The sequence below is a fragment of the Oncorhynchus keta genome, chromosome 5 (genome assembly GCF_023373465.1).
Source record: "Oncorhynchus keta strain PuntledgeMale-10-30-2019 chromosome 5, Oket_V2, whole genome shotgun sequence".
NCBI lineage: Eukaryota > Metazoa > Chordata > Actinopteri > Salmoniformes > Salmonidae > Oncorhynchus > Oncorhynchus keta.
Genome location: NC_068425.1, coordinates 11836026 through 11863219, shown reverse-complemented (window position 1 = coordinate 11863219; position 27194 = coordinate 11836026). Strand labels below are relative to the sequence as shown.

At 44.6% G+C, this 27194-nt stretch overlaps 2 protein-coding genes across 6 annotated transcripts; one reads left to right on the top strand and one right to left on the bottom strand.

Annotated features, from left to right (window-relative positions):
• Nucleotides 1-303: 303 nt before the first annotated feature.
• LOC118370821 (myosin light chain kinase, smooth muscle-like) lies at nt 304-21733 on the top strand. Of its 2 annotated transcripts, XM_052518721.1 has the most exons (17): nt 304-646; nt 4551-4706; nt 5185-5337; nt 5565-5738; nt 7514-7558; nt 8424-8548; nt 8676-8829; nt 8918-9235; nt 9648-9747; nt 18359-18562; nt 18732-18949; nt 19249-19372; nt 19543-19695; nt 19814-19943; nt 20066-20153; nt 20520-20660; nt 20979-21733. In XM_052518721.1, the coding sequence occupies exons 1-17, from the start codon at nt 472-474 to the stop codon at nt 21182-21184; spliced, it is 2664 nt and encodes an 887-aa protein (XP_052374681.1). In that variant the 5' UTR covers nt 304-471; the 3' UTR covers nt 21185-21733. The 2 variants fall into 2 exon arrangements, with proteins under 2 accessions (XP_052374681.1, XP_052374682.1); XM_052518722.1 differs by lacking the exon at nt 5565-5738 and having other exon boundaries at nt 307-646.
• Nucleotides 21473-27194, bottom strand: LOC118370834 (complement C1q-like protein 2). Of its 4 annotated transcripts, none has more exons than XM_052518724.1 (3): nt 26882-27188; nt 22353-22493; nt 21473-22273 (listed from the first exon to the last, which is right to left on the bottom strand). In XM_052518724.1, exons 1-3 carry the CDS (start codon nt 27147-27149, stop codon nt 21987-21989), a joined length of 696 nt encoding a protein of 231 aa, XP_052374684.1. In that variant the 5' UTR covers nt 27150-27188; the 3' UTR covers nt 21473-21986. The 4 variants fall into 4 exon arrangements, with proteins under 4 accessions (XP_052374684.1, XP_052374683.1, XP_052374685.1 ...); XM_052518723.1 differs by lacking the exon at nt 26882-27188 and adding an exon at nt 23682-23991; XM_052518725.1 differs by lacking the exon at nt 26882-27188 and adding an exon at nt 22888-23019.

The window sequence follows — 27194 nt, the reverse complement described above, 5'->3', positions numbered from 1 at the left end:
CCCTTACTTACCCTATCCTAGGTATTAGTGACTTAAATGTAAATGTAATGTCACACACATCCAAAGTTCAGTCTCTACACTGAGTGAGCACTCAAACAGTAAGACAGCTGAATGTGAACAAATCAAACACTTGACAAAGCAACCTTTGGCTGTGTTTATCCATGGATAATCTCTCTTTCTGTATATGTGTGTGTGTGTGTGTGTGTGTGTGTGTGTTTCTATTAGCTGTTGGGTTAGTGAGCATAGGGAGTGGGTGGGTGTGAGAAGGGGACAGAGATACACAGACACACTTATAGGGACAAAGTGAAAGGGAGAAAGAGAGTCTCCTCCCTCATGCCCCTCTCTCTAACTATGACTGATCTATGAGATGGCTGTGAGTGTGAGAGAGCAACAGTGACTGAGAGAGGGAGAGGATGTTTGATAAGTGGCTTGGGAAATGACTGTTTAAGTTTGTGTGTTGAATGCAGAGACATGGTGGAGCCGGACATGAGCAGTGACAGCAGCTCCAAGAAGCGCTATGTATCAACCCTCAGGATGTACATCGGCCCCACCAACACTTCCCCTGGGCAGGGAAAAAACATCCTGGCAGCCAGTATCACTTCTGCTACTGCCACTAGGACTGGGGTAGACACAGCCTCTAGTACAGGTAAGAGTGTGTGTGTGTGTGTGTGTGTGTGTGTGTGTGAGTGGTCAGTGCGTGCTGAATGGTATAGTGCGTGGTGGTGATGGGGGGGTATAGGAGATTAACTATTGGTCCTTCTGTAGCTCAGTTGGTAGAGCATGGCGCTTGTAACGCCAGGGTAGTGGGTTCGATCCCCGGGACCACCCATACGTAGAATGTATGCACACATGACTGTAAGTCGCTTTGGATAAAAGCGTCTGCTAAATGGCATATATATATATATTGCCATTGCTTTCTAGTTGTTCAGGTCAACATTGTAATAGACAAGTTAGAACAGACATTTATCCCAGAAGCTGCATAGCTGAATGAACCCGAACCACACACCATGACAAAGCATTTCACTTTCATTTTCAGACAGTATATTTGCTTGTTTTACATGGCAATGATATTTATTGGTTTTGTTTCTGCTTACCAGTTTGATATTGTAGATGTTAATATCTTGTATTGGTGTTTGGACTCTGTACTTCTTGAGTACTGGCTTTTGTTTTGATGTTGCTTATAGTTACAGTGCAAAACGTCCACTGCCATCCACCTAACAAAATATTTGAACATTTATTGCATGTACGTGCACCACCAAAGCATGTACAGTGTTTCATGTATTTTCAGGTTTTCCCTAATTTAACTAGGCAAGTCAGTTAAGAACAAATTCTTAGTTTCAATAACTGCCTTGTTCAGTGATAGAACAACAGATTTGTACCTTGGGGATTTGAACTTGCAACCTTTCGGTTACTAGTCCAACACTCTAACCACTAGGCTACCCTGCCACCCCAACCATTACCTGAGAAGTGAAGGGTGCAGGAATCTACATGCCCAGTTGTTGATTGTGAGTGCATTTAAAAGGCCGTGTGGTTCTTGTTTTGAACAACCCGAGGAAGGGGTTTGGCGGGACTAAAACATTAGTCCCGCCGCCCTCAGCCTCCTTTGTACATGTCTTGTGACTGTGTTTCTCTCAGAGTGCAGTATCCTAAACACCTGTAGTGTAGGATGACATTACTGTGACAGTTCCATCCGCACTGGAAAGTAAAAGAGGCGTGTAAGCAGCGTGTGAATTATATCGTGACATTAGGGGGATAACATTTTTTTACATTCATGGATGATGTGACAATCACAGCTAAGTCAGTTCTAGAAGGCAGATGGATTTTGGAGGATCTGGAAGAGCTCACCAAATGGTCCAGCATGGAGTTCAAGCCTGAAAAGGGTAAGTGTCCAGGAACGGTACCGATTCAAGATTGGAGAGGAGACCATCCCCATCGTCAGGATGGTTATGGTCCTGGGGAAGTGCTAAAGTTCTCTGGTCTAGAGGCACCAAGGTAGTCCACCTCGAGCACGGGGAAGGAAGTGTGAAGAGCCTGGGGAAGGAAGTGTGAAGAGCCTGGGGAAGTGTGAAGAGCCTGGGGAAGTGTGAAGAGCCTGGGGAAGTGTGAAGAGCCTGGGGAAGTGTGAAGAGCCTGGGGAAGGAAGTGTGAAGAGCCTGGGCAAGTGTGAAGAGCCTGGGGAAGTGGAAGAGCCTGGGGAAGTGTGAAGAGCCTGGGGAAGTGTGAAGAGCCTGGGGAAGTGTGAAGAGCCTGGGGAAGTGTGAAGAGCCTGGGGAAGGAAGTGTGAAGAGCCTGGGCAAGTGTGAAGAGCCTGGGGAAGTGTGAAGAGCCTGGGGAAGTGGTACAGTCCCAAGCTCAATGACAAAGAGAGTGTGAAGGAGATGCTCTTGCAAGCTGACACGTGGATGGCATCTCTGAAGAAGAGCGGCCTGCCAGGCAAGTTTAAGGCATGTGGCTACCAACACAGGGTACTTCCCAGACTCCTCTGGCCACTGTTTGCCTATGAGGTACCTTTTTCAACAGTGGAGGCACGAGAGGAAAATGAACAACTTCCCCAGGAGATGGCTGGCGGTCTCATGAAGCTACTCCTTCATCTGCCTGTACAGCACAGACAGCAAGCTGCAGCTGCCAATACATTTTTTTTGTAAATGAGTACAAGGCAACAAAAGCACGTCAGGCTATGATGCTGCGGGACAGCAAGGATGAGAGGGTTTGCCAGGCAGCGATCAAAGTCAGGAAAAAACAGGGCAGCTGGACATGATGGAAGAGCGTGCAAGAGAGGGCACTCACCTGGCAAGACATCTGGAACATGGAAGGGCAGCGGATTACGTTTCTGCTTTTCTCTGTGTATGATGTGTTGCCCACACCAACAAACCTCCACACATGGGGGTTGACAGAGAGCCCCAGCTGCACACTATGTGGATGACCAGCCAACCTGGAGCACGTGTCCTCTTGACAAGCAGCTCTGACCAATGGAAAGTTCAGGTGTCAGCATGACCAAATACTGACTCGGGACTGGCCGCGGGACTGGCCGCGGTAATGGAGCAGGAAAGGAGAAAGCCCAAACAACTCAACCAGGGCCCCTGTTTCATCCACTTCCTCAGGCCAGGAGACATCGCAGCAAAGGGAACAAGGACCAAAGGGATCCTTGACACAGCAGGTGAGATGTGGGCCAACTTCAAGAAGCAGCTCCAGTTCCCAGAGAAGATAGCCAGCACAATCCTCAGACCAGATATCGTTCTCTGGTCTAGAGGACCAACCAGGTGGTCCTCAACGAGCTCACAGTGCCCTGGGTGGAGAGGATAGAGGAGGCACATGAGTGGAAGCTTGAGAAATATCAGTCCCTCATCCTTAAGTCAGAAGAATGGATGGAGAGCCTGGAATCTACCAATTGAGGTGGGCTGCAGGAGCGTCACAGGCCAATCACTCTAGAGAACCCAGGGGGTGCTCCGCATTGAAGGAGTGGCAAGGAAGAAGCTAGTGGCTGACGTCAGCAAGCAGACAGTGTCATCCCGTTGGATCTGGCAGAAGATTAAAGCCAGGGATCAATGTTAAGATGAAAATAAAGATATGTATTGTTGCATAACAAACAGATTTACAATTTAGATACTGTGAGATGTTTTAGTGCCAAGATGTTGGCTGTGTGCTACTGCTGTCTTTATACTAATTTGGTGGTCTGGTGGAGAAACACAGAGGAAGGGTCTCAGTGTTTCTGTTGCATGTGTTTTGGTTCAGGCTTCTTTTCCCAATATACATGTGTGGGTTTTGGGCTATTTGTGTCTGTGTTGTAGACAATATAGTAGATGTCACGGTATGCTGGAGTCTTTCCTGTAACAGGGAGAGCTGATAAATACTCTGCTAGATGAGAGATGTGGTTAACACATTAGAGCAGAGGAAGACCAGAAACACAAAAGCAACGATAAGGAAACGTTGTCAGTAATGCAAGATGACAGGCCAGGCTGAACACCCTGCTGTTAGTGCCGGCAGGCTGACCAAAAGTGTTTTAGCAGTTGTTTTCCCCCAGGGTGAGAAAACAGAGTGGCCAAATTCCACCCAAATTAGTAGGTCTTCTGGTATCAAAGTGTTATAGTACATGTACAAATTACCTGTACCGCCGCACATTGACTCAGTACCGGTACCCCCTGTATATAGCCTCATTATTGTCATTTTAGTGTGTTAATTTGTATTATTTTTTACTTTAGTTTATTTGGTAAATATTTTTCTTAACTCTTCTTGAACTACACAGTTGGTTAAGGGTTTGTAAAGTAAGCATTTCACGGTAAGGTCTACACTAGTTGTATGTGTCAACGTGTGATTTGAGTGTTGATTGATTCATTTCAGAGCACATACACAAAGATGTTACATGTATGTGTGGTTGTTTCGCGTGCCAAACAGAGAGATAGGAGCCTGCTTATCAGGCTGTCATAGAACAGATGGCCCGCTTTATGAATTTCAAATGTGCTTATGATACTCTCTGTCCCCTGACCCCTGACCCCCGTCCCATTCACCCCCTGTTACCCTGTCTCTCACCCCACCTGCACCATCTCATCCAGGGGACAGCTGCCACACACCAACCCCCTTCAGAAGTCTGGATCCACCCCTGTTCACAGAGCCTTTGGAGGACTGCTCGGCAGATGAAAGAAGTGACATCACACTCCGAGGGGTTATCACAGGAAATCAGCCAATCAGTGTGTCCTGGCTGCACAATGGTGAGCTGAGGACAGGCCTTATTCTCCATGTCCTGCACAATTTGGCTCTGTGCCATTAGAATTCAACTTTATGAATTTGACTTGGAATTGGACTAGAAAATGTCTTCATTAAAATCAATGTCCACTGTGACATTTTATATCCATTGCCAAATCTACTTGAACGCCCAAACAACAAGGTAAATAAAAAGCACATTTAAGTCACTCTGCTGCCCATGTTGCGAATTAGTACTACCTTGTGATGTTTTGTAGGTCTTTATATATCACCACCACGCTCCTCCGTTAACACCTTAATTAAATGTTAAGACAGTGGGTGTTCTCCCTCACACATACTCAGTTTCCTTTTCTATGCCAGTCTCTCTCGTTCACATTCACACTCTCTCAGACGAACAGACACACACCCTGAAGCTGAGGACTAGTGTCAGTGGCCTGAGCTCTGAGAGAGTTTCATGTTGCTGTATATGGGTGTTCCCGTGGGCAGGTGAGGCAGTGTTTTTTGGGAAGCCCCTCTTTGATGGCAGTGAGGCTAGGCTGGTGGTGAGGGAATGCCTACCTGAGGACGCGGGCGCCTACACCTGTGTGGCAGAGAACCGAGCGGGCAAGACCTCCAGCAGCGCAGCTGTGTGTGTGAGAGGTAAGACAACACACACACACAATGCTGAAGTGTGCTCAGATCACTGGCGTACCACACGCAGATCAGTGAAACTGCAGTATGCCACTGGCTTTTTGCATGAACACCAACAACACAAAGGGTTAACTGCACTGCAGTAAGAGTTTAGATTCTGATGTTGTGTTCCCCCCTTTTGTCCCTTCTGTTACGGGATACGAAACTGAAATTGTCCCCTGATGGAAACAACGCAGACTTTAAGACTATCTGTGGAGCCCTGAACGCAACTTCACACACTTCCCCTCCCCTCAACATTATGGAGAACAGAGGCTCAAAGTTACTACTGTCATCCAACAATGACAGTGTCTTCACACAATCCAGCTCCACAATAAGCTCTAACACCCCGAGCCCAGGTGGACTCCGAAAAGGTGAAACTATCTCTTATTCCCTGAGTGTACAAAACATTAGGAACACCTTCCTAAAATTGAGTTGCACCCCCTTTTGCTCTCAGAACTGCCTCAATTTGTTGGGTCGTGGACTCTACAAGGTTTTGAAAGCATTCCACAGGGATGCTGGCCCATGTTGACTCCAATGTTTCCCACAGTTGTCAAGTTAACTGGATGTCCTTTGGGTGGTGGACCATTCTTGATACACACAGGAAACTGTTGAGCGTGAAAAACCCAGCAGTGTTGCAGTTCTTGACACATTCAAACCGGTGCGCCTGGCACCTACTACCGTACCCCGTTCAAAGGCACTCAAATATTTTTGTCTTGCCCATTCACCCTCTGAATGGCACACACACACCATCCATGTCTCAATTGTCTCAAGGCTTAAAAACCCTCTTTACCTGTCTCTTCCCCTTCATCTACACGGATTGAAGTGGATTTAACACGTGGCATCAATAAGGGATCATAGCCTTCACCTTGATTCACCTGGTCAGTCTATGTTATGAAAAGAGCAGGTGTTCCTCATGTTTTGGACACTCAATGTACATCTATTTCATGTTGTATACAACTCTTTAAAGCAGGCAAAGTTATTTCTGCAAAAATGCTACATTTACTTTTGGCTCATTTCTAAAGACATTAATATGCTTTCTGTCCAACACACTATGGTTTATTATGGATACCTGGTTATTTTCTCTTCATTCAGATTAACCAAATCAGTCATATTTGGCATGAATCACTTCAACCAATCAATGCTTAGTTCAACAACAGTGTCTGCATGGAAGTCTCATCCAGCCTTCGTACTGTTTCCCTTGTCCTGTATTACAACGCTGCTTTGGTCTGCTCTCTCACTGCTCTCTCACTGCTCTCTCACTGCTCTCTCACTGCTCTCTGTCCAGCACCACGTTGGGGAAGACACAGTCTACTGTAGCATAGTTAAACCTAGAGACAGTGGGTGTGTCAAATACCCATGCTAGCGTACTACAAACTAAAACCGCATACTCATTTTGGCGTTTCAACGAGTAGAATTAACTCCTCTTTTTCAACTCGTGTTTGACAACAGCTGATAATCAAATACATTGATCTGCTGTACCAAAATGAACGATGGATAAGAGTCAACGCAATCGCGCATTAGATGACGAAATTTCACATACTATAAAACATTATTTTTTTCGCATACTATTTAGTATGCTGGTATTCAGACAATTTTGTGAACAAAAACTGTAATGGTTCATTTACTACGTGAGGCATATATGATCAAATATATCGGAGTTGTTCCTGTTGTCATAGAGATAAAGGCCTCATCATGGATATAACCCATTTTAGCATGGACGTTGCCATTGAGGGCTTCCACCATTTTAAATTAGTCAACTTGGTGGAGATTCCTATGAGTTGGGAGCAATCAGCCAATGATGAAGGAAATGGACTACTTTAAAATGGGGAAGCCCATGCTGTCACAGACACTATAATGGCACAGATAAAAAATATGAGCCCTCTATTTATCTCTATGGCCTGGTGTTCACACGTGTATCTGCCCTCTCATTGGCTAGAATGGTCCGACCTGATCTTGCTTCCTCCTGCCTGCCTTCCATATTTGAGGACATGTTTTTCCATTGTTAGAGCTTTCACTCGAATATCTTGTCAATATAATATACAATCTTTGGTTATGGTCCAGAGAGAGCTTAGCCACGCCCTCCCACACCCCTATCACTAACTACCTGCACCTGTGATCTCATCTCACATCACCTCGGTTCCACCAGTCTCCACAGAAATCACGCCAAAGAAGAGAGCCAGCTCGGGGACAGGTAAGATACACACTAGTCTTTCCCTCTCTCTCTCTCTCTCTCTCTCCATTCATCTGTGAAAAAGCCAAGAGCTGCACCTGTCTCTCTTTCAATGCATTTATTCTGTATAACATTTCCAGTTGTTGTCCTTGCTTTCATCTTTTATGTTTTTATCAACCCACAGCATTTGAATCAAATTGTCGTCCAGCCTCAGATACTAGAGCTACACATTTAGTTTTCCCCTTTGTAGTCCTCTGTATTGTCAGTGTGTATTGTGCTGCTGTAGTGAGGGACTTTGCTATGGGTAAGGCTAGAGTGTTATTCTGTATGAACTGGGTAAGGGTGTTACCAGGTAGAACCATAAAAGGATGTGTAGTTCATGTGGGCCACCAGTTGCCCATCCCTAACTTAATTGCATCCTTTTGTGTAGATAACTTGTAACTTTGTCAATAGTTGGTGTAGGTTTACATCGTTCAGTGGATAGCCCAGAAGCTGATTTGTCATAACTTAATGTATGCTGGATGTGCAGTCTTATCAGTTGCCTCTAATCTGTGTGTAAGAAAGAGGAAAGTTGTTTAGAAGTAGGCCAGTAAATAAATGTATTTAATATTTTAAAATAGACGGGCATCAGTTGAATGCCTGCAGACCCGCACACATAAACACACAAACACAACAGTCGTACAAGCACATACACACACAAACGCAACAGTCGTACAAGCAAACAGCCCCACCATACGCACACAATGACACTTACATGTACAAAAACAAACGCAGTTCTCACACATAGTTATGTGTGTTTTGTAAACAAATAATTATTGTGGCCCCTTGAGGCCTCTAGTGGACACTAGTCAAAACTCAGAAGTTTGTTTTACCCTGTCTTTCACAGTCTCGTTGCAGTTTAAGGATCCCCCATCCCACATTGAGGCACGGCTAGGAGAGACAGCCCGTCTGACGTGTGTGTTCAGTGGAAGTCCCCCTGTGATGTCCTGCTGGATACGAAATAAAGAACCGGTACCAATATTATTTTGTTTTAAATAATCTTTTCTAACGAGTAAACAAATATCACGAGCCTTCTTTTCATAGCGTTCTGAGCGTGTGACTGTATAGTTTGTCTATCTTTGTCTAACTCACTCTGTAGGTTGTAGATGGGTCTGAGTTGTGGGTCGAGAGCAGTGATCAGAGCACTACGTTGGTGATAGCAGAGCCAGGACCTGAGCATTCAGGACGCTACACCGTTGTAGTACGAGACCGCAAGAACTCGGCGCATCACACCCTCACTCTTGCTGTCATAGGTAAATTACCCTTGCAAAACATTTCTGTGCTTTGTGTGTTTTTGTGCAGAACCTGTTTGTAACCTGTACCGTGTCTTCCTGGTCCTAGAGCGGCCCCAGTCCCCAGCTTCCAGCCCTGTGGTGTCTCTCCTCTCTGTCTCTCCTCTCTGTTTGGTCCTGTCCTGGTCTGGGCCCTGCTATGACGGAGGCAGTGCTGTCCTGGGCTACGTGGTGGAGGTGAGGAGAAAAGGCCCCGCTGAGTCTGGGGACTGGAGGGAGCTCACAGCCTATTGCAAGAGTACTTCTTACAAGGTGCGCTCTGGGCTTGAGCCTCAGGGGGAGTACTGCTTCCGGGTGAGGGCCTACAACGTGGTGGGGGTGAGCGAGCCCAGTGAGGAGTCTCAGCTTATCAAGATGGAGCAGATAGGTGAGCCATGTCGGTGTCTAGTTGATTGGTTCCAGCAGGAGTCGTATACTGTGAACTTCATGTGTGGCTGTATACCGTGTGGCTCAGTTGGTAGAGCATGGTGCTTGCAATGCCAGGGTTGAGGGTTTGATTCCCACTGGGGACCAGTACAGGAAAAAGTATCCACTCACTACTGTAAGTCGTTCTGGTTAAAAGCGTTTGCTAAATAATTAAAATGTAAAATCTTAATCTATCTTATTTATCACATGGACTTCATGCCATCAGCTGCAGAGAGGAACACATTTCAACACGATTTTTCAACTCAATCTGTTTCCAGTAGATTTGTATCAATAGCGTGCATTAGGTGCATTGTTTGATGCGGCCTATCTGATGACTGACAGCTCGCATGTCCATCTCTGTGTGTGATCTGTAGCTGAGCCACAAGAGGAGTCTCCTCGGACATATGAGGATGTCACCATCGACTCCACCCACAAGGTCACCGATCACTACAATATACTGGAGAAACTGGGAGTGTAAGTATCTCCCATGAAACAATACACAAAAAAAACACACACGGGTAGGTTCATTGACATGAACAAAGATGTCTGTTCATCTACAGATAAGGGACACTCACTAACTGGTTTCGTGCCAGCTCTTGGTTCATGCCAGCTCTTGTTCACAAGGTTTTTCAAGCAAAAAAAATGGTTCACTCCCCTCTGAAATGTCAAAGACATGGTTGATCTAGCCTTGACAAAAACACTTGTAGATTCAGTGTTAAGTCAACAGAGAGGGGAATATTGAGTCACAGAGCATAAAGGAGAGAAGTGTTCAGACAGACGGCGCATAGAGAGAAGATTTCAGACAGAGCATAGAGGAGAGAAGATTTCAGACACAGGGCATAGAGGAGAGAAGTGTTCAGACACAGCGCATAGAGGAGAGAAGTGTTCAGACAGACAGCGCATAGAGGAGAGAAGTGTTCAGACAGACAGCGCATAGAGGAGAGAAGTGTTCAGACACAGCGCATAGAGGAGAGAAGTGTTCAGACAGACAGCGCATAGAGGAGAGAAGTGTTCAGACAGACAGCGCATAGAGGAGAGAAGTGTTCAGACATAGAGGAGAGAAGTGTTCAGACATAGAGGAGAGAAGTGTTCAGACATAGAGGAGAGAAGTGTTCAGACATAGAGGAGAGAAGTGTTCAGACATAGAGGAGAGAAGTGTTCAGACATAGAGGAGAGAAGTGTTCAGACATAGAGGAGAGAAGTGTTCAGACATAGAGGAGAGAAGTGTTCAGACATAGCGGAGAGAAGTGTTCAGACATAGAGGAGAGAAGTGTTCAGACAGAGCATAGAGGAGAGAAGTGTTCAGACACAGCATAGAGGAGAGAAGTGTTCAGACAGTGTTCAGACAGAGCAGTGTTCAGAGGAGAGAAGTGTTCAGACATAGAGTGTTCAGAGAGAAGTGTTCAGACACAGCATAGAGGAGAGAAGTGTTCAGACACAGCATAGAGGAGAGAAGTGTTCAGACATAGAGGAGAGAAGTGTTCAGACACAGCGGAGAGAAGTGTTCAGACACAGCGCATAGAGGAGAGAAGTGTTCAGACACAGCGCATAGAGGAGAGAAGTGTTCAGACATAGAGAGAAGTGTTCAGACATAGAGGAGAGAAGTGTTCAGACATAGAGGAGAGAAGTGTTCAGACATAGAGGAGAGAAGTGTTCAGACATAGAGGAGAGAAGAGGAGAGAAGTGTTCAGACATAGAGGAGAGAAGTGTTCAGACATAGAGGAGAGAAGTGTTCAGACAGAGCATAGAGGAGAGAAGTGTTCAGACATAGAGGAGAGAAGTGTTCAGACATAGAGGAGAGAAGTGTTCAGACACAGCATAGAGGAGAGAAGTGTTCAGACACAGAGGAGAGAAGTGTTCAGACACAGCGCAGAGAAGTGTTCAGACACAGCGCAGAGAAGTGTTCAGACACAGCGCAGAGAAGTGTTCAGACACAGCGCAGAGAAGTGTTCAGACACAGCGCAGAGAAGTGTTCAGACACGGAGGAGAGAAGTGTTCAGACACGGAGGAGAGAAGTGTTCAGACACGGAGGAGAGAAGTGTTCAGACACGGAGGAGAGAAGTGTTCAGACACGGAGGAGAGAAGTGTTCAGACACGGAGGAGAGAAGTGTTCAGACACGGAGGAGAGAAGTCAAAGTCAAAACTGTTCAGACTGAGAAGTCTGGCCCCCGGATGGTGGAACAAACTCCTCACGACACGGCCAGAGACAGCACGGAGGAGAAAAGTCAATCACCACAATGGTGGAACAAACTCCCTCCGACGCCAGGAGACACCTGAGACCCCACCTCTTTAAGGAATACCTAGGATAGGATAAGTAATCCTTCTCACCCCCCCCCCCATAAAAGATTTAGATGCACTATTGTAAAGTGGCTGTTCCACTGGATGTCATAAGGTGAAAGCACCAATTTGTAAGTCTCTCTGGATAAGAGCGTCTGCTAAATGACTTAAATGTAAATGTAAGTGTTCAGACATGGAGGAGAGAAGTGTTCAGACATGGAGGAGAGAAGTGTTCAGACACAGCGCATAGAGGAGAGAAGTGTTCAGACATAGAGGAGAGAAGTGTTCAGACATAGAGGAGAGAAGTGTTCAGACATAGAGGAGAGAAGTGTTCAGACATAGAGGAGAGAAGTGTTCAGACATAGAGGAGAGAAGTGTTCAGACACAGCGCATAGAGGAGAGAAGTGTTCAGACACAGCCAGCGCATAGAGGAGAGAAGTGTTCAGACAGAGCATGTAGCAACCCTGATCCTCTCCATTTAGTCAGAATAAGGGACTTTAATTTTCTGACCCACTCACTCTACCATATCTTTTACATGTGTATGTATCTCTACTAACCTCTCCCTCCTTTGAACTTGTACAGTATGAAGGCAGAGAGTTGTCTCAGTGATTTAGTGGTTAGGACCATAGAATAGAATCTCTGAATTCTAGTACTGTAGTTAGGACACTGAGATTTCCCTGACCATGACCTGACCAGGAAATCTCTGGTGAAAACCCCAGAGTTTTTCCTGGTCAGGTCACATGGTCAGGGATAACAGAGACAGCAACCCTTCCTTTACATTCCTGGCAGATCTAGGTCAAATCTCTATCTCAGCTCTCCAGATGGAGAAAGCTGTTCTGGAGCCATGATTATACAGACGGTTTGGCACCGATTACCGTTGCATTATGGTTCACAGGTCTGTGTGTCTATGTACGTCTAGAGCAGGGGTGGGCAAAATACAGATCTGGCCTGCGGGAGGTTTGAGTATTTATACATTTTTGGGGGAAATGATTATTGTAGATAAAAAAACACTTCAGGCTACTGTTGAACGTCTAAAACTAGATCAAGTTGTAGAAATTATAATGGACCCATATATTTTGAAGTAACTGTCCTTTTTTTTTGTCCCTGCAAATGTATTTTGACAAACAAATCGGTTCCACACAAAATCTGTGTGGCCCTCTGTTGAATATTTAAATCCAGATGTGACCCTCGAGACAATGTTTCCCCCCACACACATTCATGTGATCATAGACTGAATCTGATTTGTATGGACAAAGGTGTCTCATAAATCCATTGCGTGGATGGCAATATTAATGCAAACTTGAGTTAAACTACTCTGTTGGCCATACTTAGTCTTCCGCTGCCACCTGTAGGGACAAAACCGTAAAAGCTACCGACACCAAAACAACTTTCAAATGTGCAGGCGGACCCTCCGCAGTGTGCTTAGTAAACTTCTTGATACCACTTCTACTTTTCAACTCCATAGGCTTGAATTGGAAGTATTTGGCTACGCTACTGCGTGGTTAGAGCGTTGGACGAGTAACCGAAAGGTTGCAAGTTCAAATCCCCGAGCTGACAAGGTACAAATCTGTCATTCTGCCACTGAACAGGCAGTTAACCCACTGTTCCTAGGCCGTCATTGAGCATAAGAATTTGTTCTTAACTGACTTGCCTAGTTAAATAAAGCTAATTATTTTAATTTTTTTAACCATTAAAACTACCAACACCAAAACAACTAACATTTGCAGTGGTACTGTTGGTAAAAAAATAAGTTGACTACTTATACGTTTTACACTACCATAATATTGGCATGAATCCCAATGGATTTCAAGGGTAATAGACTTGAATGGGAACGATTACTACTAGTCCTCCACCATTTAAGATAGAAACACCATTCAAAGTTTAAAATGTGCAGACCGGTCTGGAATAGGTTGCTTGTATACTGACCACAACCACGCAACTACTGTCCACCGCTACAAACGCCACCCTGATGTTGACATGTGCAGACTGACTCTATTTAGATACCTTCAACACAACATTTTGCTATCATTCCCATTCATTTCAATGGCGGAATGCAGGCAAAACATTAAAAACTGAAATCAGTGATAACTTTTAGACAAAACATTGTGAGAGCTTAAAAACACTTTATATGCTCCCTCTACCCTACTATACCAGCCCACTATAACCCATTATAGTAACTCCACACCTACAGTCAATCCAAAATGGGTCACTATCACTAACCTGTAGCCTATGGAATAACCTATTACAACCATTATTACTACAGCTGCCACTACCACTTCTTTCAATACCATGAAAAACACCTAAAGAGGAGCAAGAGAACCACATTTTCTTCATTTGTGCCATGAAGAGGAGCAAGCAAACCTCACTCTTGATTTGTGCTATGCGACAATATGACATGTCTTCTCTGCCACCACCAGACCTCCCCTGGGGACATCGGACCACAATGTTGTCTACCTCAGGCCAGCCTACTGCCGGCTCCTGGAGAGGGAGAAACCCACAGTCAAAACTGTCCAGATCTGGAATGACAACAGTATCACTTGTCTCCAGGGGTGTTTTGACTGTACAATGTGGGAGGAATTTGGTCTCCAGGGGTGTTTTGACTGTACTATGTGGGAGGTATTTGAGGACAGCAGCTCTGATCTGGATGAACTCACAGAGGTTATTTCAGACTATGTAAACTTCTGTGTTGAGTCAGTTGCCTACTAAGACCTGTAAAATCTTCCTTAACAACAAGCCTTGGGTATCAAAACATCTAAAAATCACTACTTGATAGGAAGAAGGCAGTTTATGCTGGGGGTGATAGACAGGCTTTAAGAGATGTACAACGTGAGATCAAAAGACAGATACTGGTGGACAAGGAGGCAAACAAGCAAAGGGTGGAGAGGAGCCTCTCCTCAGGAAACTCAAGGGTGGAGAGGAGCCTCTCCTCAGGAAACTCAAGGGTGGAGAGGAGCCTCTCCTCAGGAAACGCAAGGGTGGAGAGGAGCCTCTCCTCAGGAAACGCAAGGGTGGAGAGGAGCCTCTCCTCAGGAAACGCAAGGGTGGAGAGGAGCCTCTCCTCAGGAAACGCAAGGGTGGAGAGGAGCCTCTCCTCAGGAAACGCAAGGGTGGAGAGGAGCCTCTCCTCAGGAAACGCAAGGGTGGAGAGGAGCCTCTCCTCAGGAAACTCAAGGGTGGAGAGGAGCCTCTCCTCAGGAAACGCAAGGGTGGAGAGGAGCCTCTCCTCAGGAAACGCAAGGGTGGAGAGGAGCCTCTCCTCAGGAAACGCAAGGGTGGAGAGGAGCCTCTCCTCAGGAAACTCAAGGGTGGCTTGGCAAGGGATTAATCAGGCTGATGTCTTGAAGTTGTTCAGGGAATGTAACACACACAAAAGCCCAGGCCCAGACAAAATAAGTGAACATTTGTTAAAGCACTGTGCTGAACAATTGGCTGTTGTTTTTAGACATTTTCCAATCCTCACTCGACCAGCAACACGTGTCAGTATTGTGGAAAAACTCAATTATACCCTTTCCTAAAGCATCTAATCCCTCTGTGCTGAATGACTACCGCCCTGTTGCCTTCACATCTTTAGAAATGAAATGCCTTGAGAAACCTTTGAAAAGTCATCATATTCTCAGCGTCACCCAGAAGTTCATTGATCCATTTCAGTTTGCCTTATCAGCCTAGCAGAGGAGTTTATGATGCCATTCTTATTCTCCTCAACATGGTCTAGACATCTAGAAGCCAAATCCCATGTCAGGGTTCTGTTTGTTGACTTTCCTTCTGCCTTCAACACAATCCAGCCTTACATTCTGGCACAGAGACTCATTCGGGACTTCTCCTTAGATGCGGGGCTGGTTTTGAGGATGTTGGACTTCCTGAGCCAACCCTCACAGCGGGTCAAAATAAGTCCCCCATGTGTGGGATATACGCAACACCGACACAGGCTCTCCTGTACATCTTGTACACTAATAGTTGTACTAGTTCCCATCCTGACAGACACCTCGTTAAGTTTGCTGGTGACCCTGCCTTGATCAGCCTGTTGCATGATGATGTGGAACACCATGGCCCGGTCCTAGATGACTTTGTAGAGTGGTGTGAGGAACACCATGGCCCGGTCCTAGATGGCTTTGTAGAGTGGTGTGAGGACGGTCCTGACTTTGTAGAGTGGTTGAGGAACACCATGGCCCGGCTAGATGACTGAACATCATTGTCCTAGATGACTTTGAGAGTGGTGTGAGGAACGGTCCATGGCTTTGTAGAGTGGTGTGAGGAACATCATGGCCCGGGTCTAGATGACTAGATGACTTTGTAGAGTGGTGTGAGGAACATCATGGCCCGGTCCTAGATGACTTTGTAGAGTGGTGTGAGGAACATCATGGCCCGGTCCTAGATGACTTTGTAGAGTGGTGTGAGGAACATCATGGCCCGGTCCTAGATGACTTTGTAGAGTGGTGTGAGGAACATCATGGCTCGGTCCTAGATGACTTTGTAGAGTGGTGTGAGGAACATCATGGCCCGGTCCTAGATGACTTTGTAGAGTGGTGTGAGGAAAATCATGGCCCGGTCCTAGATGACTTTGTAGAGTGGTGTGAGGAATCACACTTGGTCCTCAATACCAACAAGACCAAAGAGATGTGCATAGACTTCAGGAAGCATACAACACCAACCCCTGCAACATCTATCAGAGGTCAGAACATAGAGATTGTAGAGGAATACAAATACCTGGGTGTCCTCTTGGACAATAAGCTTCAGTGGAGTAAATGTACAGACCTGATCTACAAAAAGATCCAACAGAGACTGTACTTTCTCAAAGACCTGGGATATTTTAATGTAGGCTGTACTATACTGACTCTGTTTAACAGATCTTTCATTGAGTATTTTAACTTTTTGTATTGTTTGTTGGTTTGGCAATGCCACTGTAAATCAGAGAAATATGCTGAGAAGGATTATCACCACAGCAAGCAAGGTACTTGGAGTCACACAGACAGGCCTGGATGAGATCTTTAAGGTCAGGGCCCTCCGCAAGGCTCACAAAATAATTTTAGACCCATGCCACCCCCTGTACCCAGACTTTGAACTACTCCCATCTGGGCGCAGGTATAGGGCACCCCTCGGCAGGAAAAACAGAACTAGACAATCATTTGTAACAGGTGTGATATCCCTCTTAAATAGCTTGGGCTAATGTTCCTATCATCCCAGTAAGGCCAGCAGGCTTGTCTCTTTTTATTGGTACAGTTGAAGTTGGAAGTTTACATACACCTTAGCCAAATACATTTAAACTCAGTTTTTCACAATTCCTGACATTTAATCCTAGTAAAAATTCCCTGTTTTAGGTCAGTTAGGATCACCACTTTATTTTAAGAATGTGAAATGTCAGAATAATAGTAGAGAGTGATTTATTTCAGCTTTTAATTCTTTCATCACACATCCCAGTGGGTCAGAAGTTTACATACACTCAATTGGTATTTGGTAGCATTGCCTTTTAAATTGTTTAACTTGGATCAAATGTTTCAGGTAGCCTTCCACAAGCTTCCCACAATAAGTTGGGTGAATTTTGGTCCATTCCTCCTGACAGAGCTGGTGTAACTGAGTCAGGTTTGTAGGCCTCCTTGCTCGCACACACTTTTTCAGTTCTGCCCACAAAATGTCTATAGGATTGAGGTCAGGGCTTTGTGATGGCCACTCCAATACATTGACTTTGTTGTCCTTAAGCCATTTTGCCACAACTTTGGAAATATGCTTGGGGTCATTGTTCATTTGGAAGACCCATTTGCGACCAAGTTTTAACTTCCTGACTGATGTCTTGAGCTGTTGTTTCAATATATCCACATAATTTTCCTCCCTCATGATGCAATCTATTTTGTGAAGTGCACCAGTCCCTCCTGCAGCAAAGCACCACCACAACATGATGCTGCCACCCTCGTGCTTCACGGTAGGGATGGTGTTCTTCGGTTTGCAAGCCTCCCCCTTTTTCTTCCAAACGTGGCCTTTCAGGTTATGTCGATATAGGACTCGTTTTACTGTGGATATAGATACTTTTATACCTGTTTCCTCCAGCATCTTCACAAGGTCCTTTGCTGCTGTTCTGGGACTGATTTGCACTTTTTGCACCAAAGTACGTTCCTCTCTAGGAGGCAGAACGCATCTCCTTCCTGAGCGGTATGATGGCTGCGTGGTCCCATGGTGTTTATACTTGCGTACTATTGTTTGTACAGATGAACGTGGTACCTTCAGGCGTTTGGAAATTGCTCCCAAGGTTGAACCAGATTTGTGAAGGTCTACAATTTTTTTCTGAGATCTTGGCTGATTTATTTTGATTTTCCCATGATGTCAAGCAAAGAGGCACAGAGTTCGAAGGAATGGCCTTGAAATGCATCTGCAGGTACACCTCCATTTGACTCAAATGATGTCAATTAGCCAATCAGATGCTTCTAAAGCCATGACATTTCTGGAATTTTCCAAGCTGTTTAAAGGCACAGTCAATTTAGTGTATGTAAACTTCTGAACCACTGGAATTGTGATACAGTGAGATAATCTGTCTGTAAACAATTGTTGGAAAAATGCACCAAGTAGATGTCCTAACCGACTTGCCAAGACTATAGTTTGTTAATAAACCAGACATTTGTGGAGTGGTTGAAAAATCAGATTTAATGAATCCAGCGTAGTTTGTGAGCTTCTGTCTTTAACGGTATTTAACTGTTATCAAAGTTGTTTTTGTTATTTAAACACCACTTTAAACAGGTACATGACACTGCAACAAAATTCCCCCACGGGGACAATAAAGTCAGTAAAGTTAATGCCATCTCTCTGCTGTGACACTCCACAGGGGGAAGTTTGGCCAGGTGTTCAAACTCACTCACAAGCAGACGGGCCGTGTGTGTGCCGGAAAGTTCTACAAGGGCCGGCGGGTCAAGGAGAGGGAGGCGGCCCGTAAAGAGATGGAGCTGATGAACTTCCTGCACCACCCCAAACTGGTCCAGTGTCTGGGGGCCTATGATCTCAAGCCAGAGATGGTCATGGTCATGGAGTTGTAAGTATAGAATCTAGACAACAATCATTGACCACAATACATGGCATTGGAAGCCATGGAGCCCTGTAGAAGTAAATGCATGAGGTCCGCTGTCACTAATGTGAATTGAGTTGAATTTAATCCAATTGAAAATACAACCATTATTGACCCTGTGATTGTTTGTGTGTAGCATTGCTGGAGGTGAGCTGTTTGAGCGTATAGTGGACGACAGCTTTGTGCACACAGAGCCGGCCAGTGTGCACTACATGCAGCAGATCGTGGAGGGGATCGGCTACATGCACCAGCAGAACATCATCCACCTGGACCTGAAGCCTGAAAACATAGTGTGTGTTGACCACACTGGCACGCGCATTAAGATCATTGACTTTGGCCTGGCCAGCAAGCTGGGTGAGTGTGGGGCTGGCTGAGGGACAGAGCCAAGGGTGTTGAATGGTGCTGCAGGTTTTGGAAGAATTGTTGGTTTGCATTGCGACACCTGGAAAATGAATGATGTCTGCCTCTGTTCACTGTGATATATGGTTGTGCCTTAAATGGTACCCTATTACCTATATAGGAAGTAACGTTTGATCAGGGCCCATAGGGGCTGTGTTTTAAAAATGTCCTGGTCAAAATTAGTGCACTATGTAGGGAATAGGGTGTCATTTGATACGCATCCTCATTACCCTGAGGTGTTGTCTGTCCTCCAGACCCCTCCACTCCCCTGAAGGTGATGCACGGGACACCAGAGTTTGTGGCTCCAGAGGTGATTGGCTATGAGCCTGTTAGCTTAGCCACAGACATGTGGAGCATTGGAGTCATCTGCTACATATTGTGAGTACTAATGCATTATTCTGTTTAATTCATTCTCAATTAGAGCCCTGCCTACAACAGGGCTTGACAAAATGTAGCTTTTCTACCACCTAGCGGCCATACATTGCTATTGCTCATATATATATATTGTGTGTGTGTGTGTGTGTGTGTGTGTGTGTGTGTGTGTTCAGACTGAGTGGTGAGTCTCCCTTCCAGGGTAACAGTGAGGCAGAGACCCTGGCCTTGGTGACTGGTGCTCAGTGGGAGTTTGATGAGGAGAGCTTTGAAGAGATCACTGACCAGGCCAAAGACTTCATCAGCTCCCTGCTCAACAAGGAACCAAGGTCTGGGACAACACCATATTCCATATACCTGTACATGTATATATGTGTATGTCTCTGAGTGACTGTCTATGGATGAGCCTTGTCCATCCTCTAACCCTCTCTGTCTGTCCCTACCCAGGTGCAGGATATCCTGTGAGGAGGCTCTGGTCCACTCCTGGATAGCTGAGCCCATCTCAGCAGACCCCAGCACCACCAAGTGTCTCTCCAAGGAGAAGATGAAGAGGTACCTCGCCAAGCAGAAGTGGAAGGTAGGTAGTGGGTTCCCCACCAAGGTGACACGTTGTATTTTACTACATTTCAGTTCTTTAATTATTTCATCATCCCCCAATTGGTGTGAACTGACTGAAGCCTCTCTGTGTATCTCCTGTAGAAAACAGGGAAAGCCTTACTGGCGCTGAAGAGGATGGCTCTGCTGTCTAAAGCCGATGGGCCTGGCTCTCCCACCACCCCTGCAGAAGGTGAGACCTCCCTCCAGACTTCCAAAAACCTGCCATACTCAATACAAAACCATGTCAGTTTCTCTTAACCCTACCATTCCTCATGTGATACACAGGGGTGCAACTTTTCATTCTGAAATTGCATTTTTGTCCCCCCACCCCCACCACAGTTTTATAATTGTAATGTGATACAAAATCAGGCAGTGGTGTGCTTTAGGACCACGCGGACCCACTTCTAAAACCAAAGTTGCGCCCCTAGTGATATGACCCTGTTAGACCTGTAAACCAGATGAGCGATACGCATACCATTGGTTGACTTGTCCTCAGTCTGGCTGACCAGGCTATGACTCTGATGTGATCCTTGACCCTGTGTCTGACCCCTGACAGACAGCCCCCTGAGTCCTGAGGCAGAGCAGGCCCTGCAGTCTCTAGAGGTCAAATTCCAGGAGGGGCCCCAGTTCTCCCTGACCCTAACGGACCAGACTGCCTCCCAGGGCTCCACCGCCCGCCTCTCCTGTCACCTCACAGGTACCTACCTATACACTGCATTACACTACAAACAGCTTCCATCTCAATCGCTTTATTAAACATGTTTGGTTGACCGAATTACACCTTTTCACTGAGTTTCAGCTGGTGCTTGAAAATATTTGAAATGCTTTGTTTTAAAGTTGGGCATTGATTAAGAGCTATCGTGCCTAACGAAGTCCCTTGCTCAAGGCCACACAGCTGCATCTTGCTGTGTAATACATGTTAAGCTTTTCAAGTGTGTAACTGTTACATTCTATTTTCCTGAGTTCTTGTCGTTGGATGTTTCCTCTCTCTCACCCCTCTGACCTTTCCTTTCAGGGTATCCTGACCCAGAGGTGGTGTGGTTGAGGGGGGAGGAGCCTCTGGAGGAGTCATCCCGGGTGCAGATAGAGTATGAAGAGGATGGGCTCTGCACCCTGGTCCTGGCTCAAGTAGGGCCAGAGGACTCTGATGTTTACACCTGTAGGGCCACCAACGACCAGGGGAAGGCATTGTGTTCAGCCAAACTCGTAGTAAAGGAATAGGTTTGTTCAGAACTGTGAATACGTATTGAAACACAAACAAGCAGATGTGCAGATATTCAGACGCCCATGTTTGTGAAATGTCTTTCAAACGTTCCAGAAAATGTTGCATACCGCTTGAACCACGAAACTCTGTACATTACTGCGCTTGTGAAACAACTCTTTGATTTCCGATGGAAAACCTCAAGTCCTACTAGTTATTTTGGACATGCAGGTTTGAAAAGAATAATCCTGTCAATTAAGACTACTGTGAATAGTGTCTTAATAGTAAAGGAGTCTTTTTGCACCAAGTATGGTTGTTAAACATTTGCCAGATGTAAGTTTAATGTGCAAGTATTGTAACTGCTGTGAATTTGGAATTATTTTTTATTTTTTCTCATTGAACCGTTACTGTACAAACATTTTATAGTTGCCTCTAAGACCAATGGCTTTTAATTTTGACAGTTATGTCCACCAGATGACACACATTCTTTTGAAAAAGAGTTTGTCTTGTGGTGAAACAGCAGCCTTGTGGAAAGTGTGACAATAAAAGACCGAAAGCATATCATTTCACAGCATGCTACAGATGATTGTTTTATGTCTACTAACTTAAGGGCAGGATTCAATCCATATCGCTGAAAATCTGCGTTGCGCGTGCTTGAAATTTAAACGTAATTTCCAATCGAGCCGGTTTGCTGTAAATGCAGTTGCCACTGACATTTAAAGACAACACGGAACTTCTGCGATACGGATTGAATACAACTCTTGTATAAAAATAAAAAAAACGTAATTTCAACCATTTTAGCTGTTGAAATGTGTTCAATGTTTACATTGTGAAGAGCAGGAAGCCGCTGAAGGTGTTGTAGTTCATGATGTCATCATGGACCAGCCTAGTAGCCTGTAACTCCACATAGACGTTATCTCCCACCTCCAGAGGAATGACCACTGCGTTGCTGCCACTGTCGTGCGCATCGGTTCCTACAGTGTCCCAGACAGACACCAGCCTCTGGCCATTCTTGGTCAAACACACCACAGAATTAGGAGGGGTGTTCAAGTTGTTCATCATCGTGAAATGGAAGTAGTACATTCCTTTGACCGTGGCAGTGAAGATACCTGTAGGGACATAGCTTTTAGTTTCTAAACACAGCACCACACAACATGATGCTACACACAAACAGACAATATCTAGTACCTGTGGCAGGGTTGTAGGAGCTGCCGGTGTTTGAGAAGACCTTCTTGTACTGCAGGGGAATGGGAGTGGTGAAAGGTCCAATGTTCCCAGGGGCATCGCCTGTCTGCCAGAGAGTTGCGGAGAAGGCCACCTGAGGCCGACCTGAGAGAGATACAGGATGGATGAGATGAGATTATATTGAACTGTCAGTTGTCATAATGTATTCAAAGATCAGAGGCTGTTAGACAGTTAATGTTAGGGACGTGGTCCCGTGGTGGGAACATCAATCAGCGGAAATGTTCAAGAGCGCCACCTATAGAGGTTGATAAAACTCAAACTTTCATTAAAATGGACATACAATGTACTGAATTAAAGCTACACTCGTTGTGAATCTATCCACCAAGTCAGATTTGTAAAATGCTTTTCGGCGAAAGCATGAGAAGCTATTATCTGATACCATGCACCCTCAAAATACTGCAACGTCATCTAACACGACAGATTTTGCGTTAGCCGGCGCAAACCAAAATGCAGAAATAAAATATAAAACATTCATTACCTTTGACGAGCTTCTTTCTTGGCACTCCTAGATGTCCCATAAACATAATTTAGGGTCTTTTTTCGATTAAATCGGTACATATATAGCCAAGATATCGATCTAAGAATACTGTGTGAACAAAGGAAAAAAATTGCTTTTTCTAACGTAACGTCATTTTTTAAAATTAAAAAAGTTGACGATAAACTTTCACAAAACACTTCGAAATACTTTTGTAATGCAACTTTAGGTATTAGTACACGTTAATAAGCGATAAAATTCATCAGGAGGCGATGTAAATTCTATAGATGTCAGTCTCGAAAAAATGTCTTTGAGAGAGCTCGGACCAAAACATCCGGTCGGAGACCTCGGTTCCCTTGATTCGGTTTGACCAAGAATCAAAGCTGAATCAAATGACAAGACTCTAGACAACGTGTGGAAGCTGTAGGCACTGCAACCTCGGCCTAATTTAATTCGGTTCACTTTGAACAATTCCTTGAAGTCGCGCATGGATATTTATTTCCATTTTCAGTGATCAGATTTTCATGCACTTTTCGATAAAACGCACGTTCTGTTATAGTAACAGCCGTGATTTAACCAGTTTTAGAAACGTCTGAGTGTTTTCTATCCACACATACTAATCATATGCATATACTATATTCCTGGCATGAATAGCAGGGCGCTGAAATGTTGCGCGATTTTTAACAAAAAGCTCTTCTCGACTTCCCTAACAGGTTAAACATAGGATAATCCCTATAATGGACAGAGAAGCAATGGGTGGATAGGAGGTTGGTGACACGTGAAAAGCGCAATATTACCTCCAGTTAGTCTCTTCAGCTCCTCCACTTCATTCTCACTGGTTTGTAACCGGGTCTCCATGAGTCTCAGGTTATCCCCAATAGTTCCCAGTTTCTCCCCCATGGCTCCTAGTTTCTCTCCTATAGAGATCAGTTCTTTCATCAGAGAACCAGTGTCAGATGGGCAGCATGCTTTCTGGTCCTCATGGTCTCCTTGTGTCCCAGACAGACAGCAGCATAGTGCCATCAAAAAGACTGCAAAACCCTTCATTCTCAAAGCCTTCTGAAACCCTTCCTGCAGCATCATTCTGTATTGTTTCTCAGCCCAGTCTTCCTCTTTATATTGTGCACTTGTCAAATATTGCACAAGATGCTGGAAAGTTTTGGGTGGTTAACAGAGAGGGAAAATACAGACTTGCGCAAAACAACAAATTAATGGACCTGCTTTGAAAAAAAATAGAGTAAAGAGAGGCAATGAAGTTAAAAACAGAAGCTTAAAGACAGCAGGGCATTTATTAAAGGTCACTTACAAAATGTAACCGTGTTTAGCTTATAACAATCATAAACCATGCAGACCTCTATGCTTTATGTTCCCCCATGACCTCTGCCTCTCCCTAAATTACTGTTCTTCCATAATGATACATGGGAAACACTTATTTCAGATCTAAAACCCCTGTCCACAACTAACTTTTATGTTGAATGTGTGAATGAAATGAAGACCCTGTCAATTGCCGTGGTGTAAAGTACTTAAGTAAAAATCCTTGAATGTACTACTTAAGTAGTTTTTGGGGGGTATCTGTACTTAACTATTTCAATTTTTTACTACTTTTACTTCACTACATTCCTAAAGAAAATAATGTACTTTTTACTCCATACATTTTCTCTGACACCCAAAAGTACTTGTTACATTTTGACAGGAAGATGGTCGAATTCGTTCACTTATCAAGAGAAAATCCCTAGTCATCCCTATGGCCTCTGATCTGGCAGACTCACGAAACACAAATGTTTGTTTTGTAAATTATGTCTGAGTGTTGGAGTGTGACCCTGGCTATCCGTAAATTAAATATATATTTTTTAAATAGTGCCGTCTGGTTTGCTTAATGTAAGGAAATTGAAATTATTTATGACTTTTACTTTTGATACTTAAGTATATTTCTAACCAAATACTTTAGACTTTTACTCAAGTGGTATTTTACTGAGTTACTTTCTCTTTTACTTGAGTCATTTTCTATTAAGGAATCTTTACTTTTACTCAAGTATGACAATCGAGTACTTTTTCCACCACTGGTCAATTGAAACTCATATGATTACAGGACATTATTTGATTTATATGTGTCACTTATTTACAGGCACATTAAATGTGTCTGACGGGGTCTTTATAAATGGAGTTTACTTTGTCAGTATCTTGGAAAATACATTTTGAAATGCATATTCCTTTCAAATGTACCTCACCATGATCAATATAATAGCTAGTTCACTTAGGGGGAATTCAGACTTGAGTTATGGCACTTAGGAGTAGGACTACTCTGCACATATCTGAGTAGTAAATGTTTTTTTCAAGAATGGTTAAACGTTTATTGACAGATGTAAGTTCATGTACATATAGTAAAAGTTATTACATTTTTTCACTTCAGTGAAGCATTACCATACAAAAATGTTCAGTTACATCTAGGATCAATATATTTTGTATTTATATATACAGTTACATGTCCACCTGATGACAACCTACTCTTATACATTATTGCACTGCATTATAACCCCACAGTGTGCTATGAAGCACAGATTACTATTTTATGTCTACTAAAGAAAATAAAGTAATTTCAACCATTTAGCTGTTGAAATGTGATCCATGTTTACATTGTGAAGAGCAGGAAGCCGCTGAAGGTATTGTAGTTCATGCTGTCATCATAAACCAGCCTGTTAGCCTGTAACTCAACATAGACATTATCTCCCACCTCCAGAGGAATGACCACTGCATTGCTGCCACTGTCATTGGCATCAGATCCTGTAGTGTCCCAGACAGACACCAGCCTCTGGCCATTCTTGGTCAAACACACCACAGAATTAGGAGGGGCGTTCAGGTTGTTCATCATTGAGAAACGGAAGTAGTACATTCCTTTGACCGTGGCAGTGAAGATACCTGTAGGGACATAGCTGTTAGTTTACGCACGCACGGACACACACACACACACACACACACACACACACACACACACACACACACACACACACACACACACACACACACACACACACACACACACACACACACACACACACACACACACACACACACACACACACACACAAACACACACACACACACACACACACACACAGAGAGAGAGAGAGAGTGAGAGTATATCTAGTACCTGTGGCAGGGTTGTAGGAGCTGCCGGTGTTTGAGAAGACCTTCTTGTACTGCAGGGGAATGGGAGTGGTGAAAGGTCCAATGTTCCCAGGGGCATCGCCTGTCTGCCAGAGAGTTGCGGAGAAGGCCACCTGAGGCCGACCTGAGAGAGATATAGGATGGATGAGATTACCAATATTAAAAAGTACACTGAGTGTACAAAACATTAGGAACATTGCCCTAATAATGAGTTACACCCCCTTTTGCCCTCAACAACAGCCTCAATTTGTCAGGGCATGGACTCTATATGGTGTCGAAAGTTTTCCTCAGGAATGCTGGCCCATGTTGACTCCAATGTTTCCCACAGTTGTGTCAAGTTGGCTCGATGTCCTTTGGGTGGAAGACAATTCTGGATACAAACGGGAAACTGTTGAGCGTGAAAAACCCAGCAGTGTTGCAGTTCTTGACACACCTGGCACCTACTACCGTACCCCGTTCAAAGGCACTTAAATATTTTGTCTTGCCCATTCACCCTCTGAATGACACATATACACAAACCATCTCTCAATCGTCTCAAGGCTTAAAAATCCTTATTTAACCTGTCTCCTCCCCTTATTCTATATGAAGTGGATTTAACAAGTGACATCAATACCGGATCATAGCTCACATGGATTCAACTGGTCAGTCTGTCATGGAAAGAGCAGGTGTTCCTAATGTTTTGTACACTTAGTGTATATCATATCAGTTGTATACAATAATGTATTCAAAGATCAGAGGCTGTTAGAAAGTTGAATATAGGATAATCCCTATAATGGACAGAGAAGCAATGGGTGGATAGGAGGTTGGTGACACGTGAAAAGCGCAATATTACCTCCAGTTAGTCTCTTCAGCTCCTCCACTTCATTCTCACTGGTTTGTAACCGGGTCTCCATGAGTCTCAGGTTATCCCCCATAGTTCCCAGTTTCTCCCCCATGGCTCCTAGTTTCTCTCCTATAGAGATCAGTTCTTTCATCAGAGAGCAAGTGTCAGATGGGCAGCATGCTTTCTGGTCCTCATGGCCTCCCTGACCCTGTGTCCCAGACAGACAGGAACATAGTGCCAGCAAAAAGAATGCAAAGCCCTTCATTCTCAAACTCATGTTCTTCTGAAACTTTTCCTGCAGTACGGTTCTGCATGTTTTCCT

Coding starts and splice junctions, on each gene's coding strand:
- LOC118370834 (XM_052518723.1), bottom strand. CDS start 23,967: ATGATGCTGCAGGAAGGGTTTCAGAAGGCTTTGAGAATGAAGGGTTTT. Junction 22,494..23,681: donor GCTGAAGAGACTAACTGGAG/GTAATATTGCGC, acceptor TATCTCTCTCAG/GTCGGCCTCAGGTGGCCTTC. Junction 22,274..22,352: donor CTCCTACAACCCTGCCACAG/GTACTAGATATT, acceptor ATGTCCCTACAG/GTATCTTCACTGCCACGGTC.
- LOC118370821 (XM_052518721.1), top strand. CDS start 472: ATGGTGGAGCCGGACATGAGCAGTGACAGCAGCTCCAAGAAGCGCTAT. Junction 5,338..5,564: donor CGCAGCTGTGTGTGTGAGAG/GTAAGACAACAC, acceptor GAAACAACGCAG/ACTTTAAGACTATCTGTGGA. Junction 19,944..20,065: donor TCGCCAAGCAGAAGTGGAAG/GTAGGTAGTGGG, acceptor TATCTCCTGTAG/AAAACAGGGAAAGCCTTACT.